The sequence below is a fragment of the Phalangium opilio genome, unplaced genomic scaffold, assembly GCF_054372755.1.
Source record: "Phalangium opilio isolate 3A_F unplaced genomic scaffold, DU_Popi_V2 ptg000042l_1, whole genome shotgun sequence".
Classification (NCBI taxonomy): domain Eukaryota; kingdom Metazoa; phylum Arthropoda; class Arachnida; order Opiliones; family Phalangiidae; genus Phalangium; species Phalangium opilio.
The window spans coordinates 4,294,709-4,297,982 of record NW_028324166.1 but is presented as its reverse complement, the minus strand read 5'-3'; the positions used below and the strand labels follow the sequence as shown (position 1 = coordinate 4,297,982).

General features: G+C 35.9%; 1 protein-coding gene across 1 annotated transcript; it reads right to left on the bottom strand.

The window, feature by feature from the left end:
* Nucleotides 1–222: 222 nt before the first annotated feature.
* Nucleotides 223–942, bottom strand: LOC149678520 (uncharacterized). Its single transcript, XM_089836454.1, has 2 exons — nucleotides 634–942; nucleotides 223–403 (listed from the first exon to the last, which is right to left on the bottom strand). Exons 1-2 carry the CDS (start codon nucleotides 906–908, stop codon nucleotides 235–237), a joined length of 444 nt encoding a protein of 147 aa, XP_089692580.1. The 5' UTR covers nucleotides 909–942; the 3' UTR covers nucleotides 223–234.
* Nucleotides 943–3,274: the final 2,332 nt, after the last annotated feature.

Below are 3,274 nucleotides of genomic sequence, written 5' to 3'. Positions count from 1 at the left end.
CCCATTTTAGCAAACACTTTTGTCTTTTCAAAGACACGTGGAACTAGAAATTAGAATTATATTTGAAAGCAAGAGAAGGAAATACATTGGGTAAGTAAGATGGTGACTGGTGTAAGCGAAAATGAAAGTAAACTCTGTGGAGTGTGGACCCACCCCAAATCGTCGAGAAGGTAAAAAAGAACAGTAAATATGATTAAAACTAAAATTTATTTATTATTTGAAAGACAATAAGATTCATAATTTAGATTCGGAAATAATATTAATTGATTCATAGTCATCGTTTGATATTTGGCAATTTGGAAAACGGGAAAGGCATAATGAGATAGATTTTCTCGTTGAACCATACCGAGAGACGCGTTTGTACCAAAAGGCTGAGGTGATAAACGGACTTGGTTTGTATGATCTACGAAGAGAAAATGATGATGTATTCCCCATCATTACGAATAAACAAATGAAATCCTTTTGAGCTAACTGTACAAATATATAAACATGCGAAAAAACTGAAGTCACGGTATGATTTGATGGTGTTTTTGTTCAAGGACTCTCTAAAACATCACGCCTTGGTGTTTATACCTAATGCAAGCACTAGACGGTTTCGGATAGTTTCCTGAACGCACTTGGCAAATCACTTACCTCAAAAACGTGTTGACACGGCGACCATATTCACCGAATATTTCTGGTTCTGCACTGACCTCGCATAAAAGTAAAGCTACGCAATCTTCAACATCGTTCTCTCGTACAAATTGAAAGTATTTGGGTAAGTTGATATGTCGATAAACATTGTTCGTTGAAACGGATGATTCCTCCGCCAAAACCGTTAAAATTTCAGGTAAAATGTTACTAAAAACGGACGGTGTCAGAACTATGAAAATTATAAAATGTGACACCAATAAAATGTGTTTCTTCATTATTTATGAAATTCACATGTACGCCTCAACTACGGTGGTGAGAACAGTTGAACTGATTTAGATGTGAACCGTGTGAATTGATGAGACCGGGTGGTATCATGCTTATGATGAGACCAATGCAAAAGATTGGGGCCTTACGTAACTGAGATTAAAAAATAACTTTTTAAAAAAACAAGGAAATAGTAGACATGAAAATATTGAAAGGGCATCGGAACTGCGCAAATACAAATAATTCAGTGATGACGATTTCATATCGTTTATCATTGGCATTTTCCAAGGAGTTACTTTATTGGAGTGAGAGCAAATTTTATTTCAGATTTCATTAATTGTATTTATGTTTCCTCAGATATTTCTCCATGGTGACAGATTGCTAACAGTTAATGGAAAACGGCATAGCCTTATGAAATAAACTGGCCGAGATCAGGGCTTAAAAAATTTCACATATAGTGACATATATGGATAAAAAGCCACAATCTTTAAATTTTTATCTAAAATATATATATATTTTTATTGGTAAAAGGAAAATAAAAATATTTTTAAACAACCATTTTAAGAATAGGCTCTCTGTGAATAAGTAGACGTCGGAGTGAAGAATTATATTGGACGACTTGCACAATGTGACTGGTTTTTCCGTGTCGAACAAATGAATCTTTTACCTCACGCCTTCTGTTTAACAGGGGTTCTAGTTAGTAAACTTAATAGGTCGTACCGTACCACGTGTAATATTTTAGATAATAATTTAAAATGTTTATTTTTACCTCTCCGTGTGACGTAGTCCAGGAGAGGTTCTGTAACGGCCGTATCTGTCTGTCTGTCTGTCTGTGTGTGTGTCTGTCTGTCCGTTGTTACACCCACGTGACCGCGTTCGCAGTTTGCGTATCGGAGCAAACGTGTTCGCCACTTCCGAACTGCTTTCACAGTCACGGAAATGGCTCCTCTACTTGAGTTCTCACACCACCATCTTCTGGTCTTTGTCCATCCCACATGAACACCAGTCTGGTACTTTTCTGGCTTCCAACACCATCATCTTCTGTTCTTTGTCAATCCCACATTGACACCAGTCTGCACTTACACTGGCTTCTAACACCACCATCCACTGGTCTTCCGTCTATTCCACATAGACACCAATCTGTATCATTGGCTTCTCCTCCATTATCATCGTTTGGTTTTAGGATATACGCGGCGATCAGCTAGGGTTACGAGAAACGTCTAGCCTCCCTAAGGTGGGATCGGCCACCAAAGGTTTTCACAATTGCGCTTTTTCCTTACTATTATAATGGAAACGAATCGTATATATACCCCAAAATTTGAAGAAAGCGGGCAAGAGGGGTACCCTTCACTTTAAACGTCAATATTAGCAAAGTTTGAGATGATAATAGGTATAACGTTATTTTAAACGATTTAACTATTATTAATGTTAATTATTGAAGATTAAAATAATTAAAAATAATTATATTTATTTAAATATTAAAGATAAACCTCTCGTGCAAAGAGAGAGATTATCATCGCCTCCTATATCTGCCAAGGCCCGTGCATGCGATATATTTCATTCATTGCCTCCTATATCTATCAAGGCCCGTGCATTGCGATATATTTTTCAAAACAACAACCAAAATGGGAAGCTCCTCTCAGAAACATAATAATTTCTTTTCTCTGTATATGAAATGAAAATATGGATAATATTTTTAGCGAAGTCTAGAGAGGATAAACATAAGCGAGATTGTTTCGGAAAAAAAAAAATACTGCTTCCACTAATGGGTTTATACTCCTTGTTACTGTTGTTGTCTGTGTGTGTCCGTCCATTGTTACACTAGTGCGTCGCGTTAGCAGTTAGCCTTGTGTTGATGTGTTAAGAAATCATACAGAACCTTAATATTCCCTTTTTCCATAATATAAAGTGAATATGTGGAAGTATTTTTCGTAATTATGATGCATTTAGTACTTTTGTAGCTTTAAAGCTCTGTTTCATTTTGATATTCCAAAGATTTTTTTTAATATTGTTATTTGAAATGGCTGTTTATATATTGCTTAAGCTATACTACATCTGTATATAGAATAATCCTTGGTTTAGTGATTTCATGAAGAAAACTAAGACCTAGACCCCGGCGCGTATAACAAGTATTATCCGCAATAGGCTTAGTGAAACAAAGAGTAAATAATTGAGGCCTGAGGTGAAGTAAACTTTTGGCTTTGATTTTCGTGTCTGAAATGAACAGACATCAACGGTTCAGAGTGAGCCGAAAGTTAAATACACTCTTAAATAATAATAATAAGATTAGTAAAAGGGCTAATGGTAAACGGGTAGTATCTACAAACTTATTATTCTCTTTATGGTGCGCATTGACTATTAGTGCGTCTAGCTACAA

Bases quoted from the DNA above. Each gene is read 5' to 3' on its own strand.
- LOC149678520 (XM_089836454.1), bottom strand. From the start codon at position 908: ATGAAGAAACACATTTTATTGGTGTCACATTTTATAATTTTCATAGTT. The intron at 404-633 runs GTAAGTGATTTG...TTCTCTTCGTAG, and splicing joins CGTGTCAACACGTTTTTGAG to ATCATACAAACCAAGTCCGT.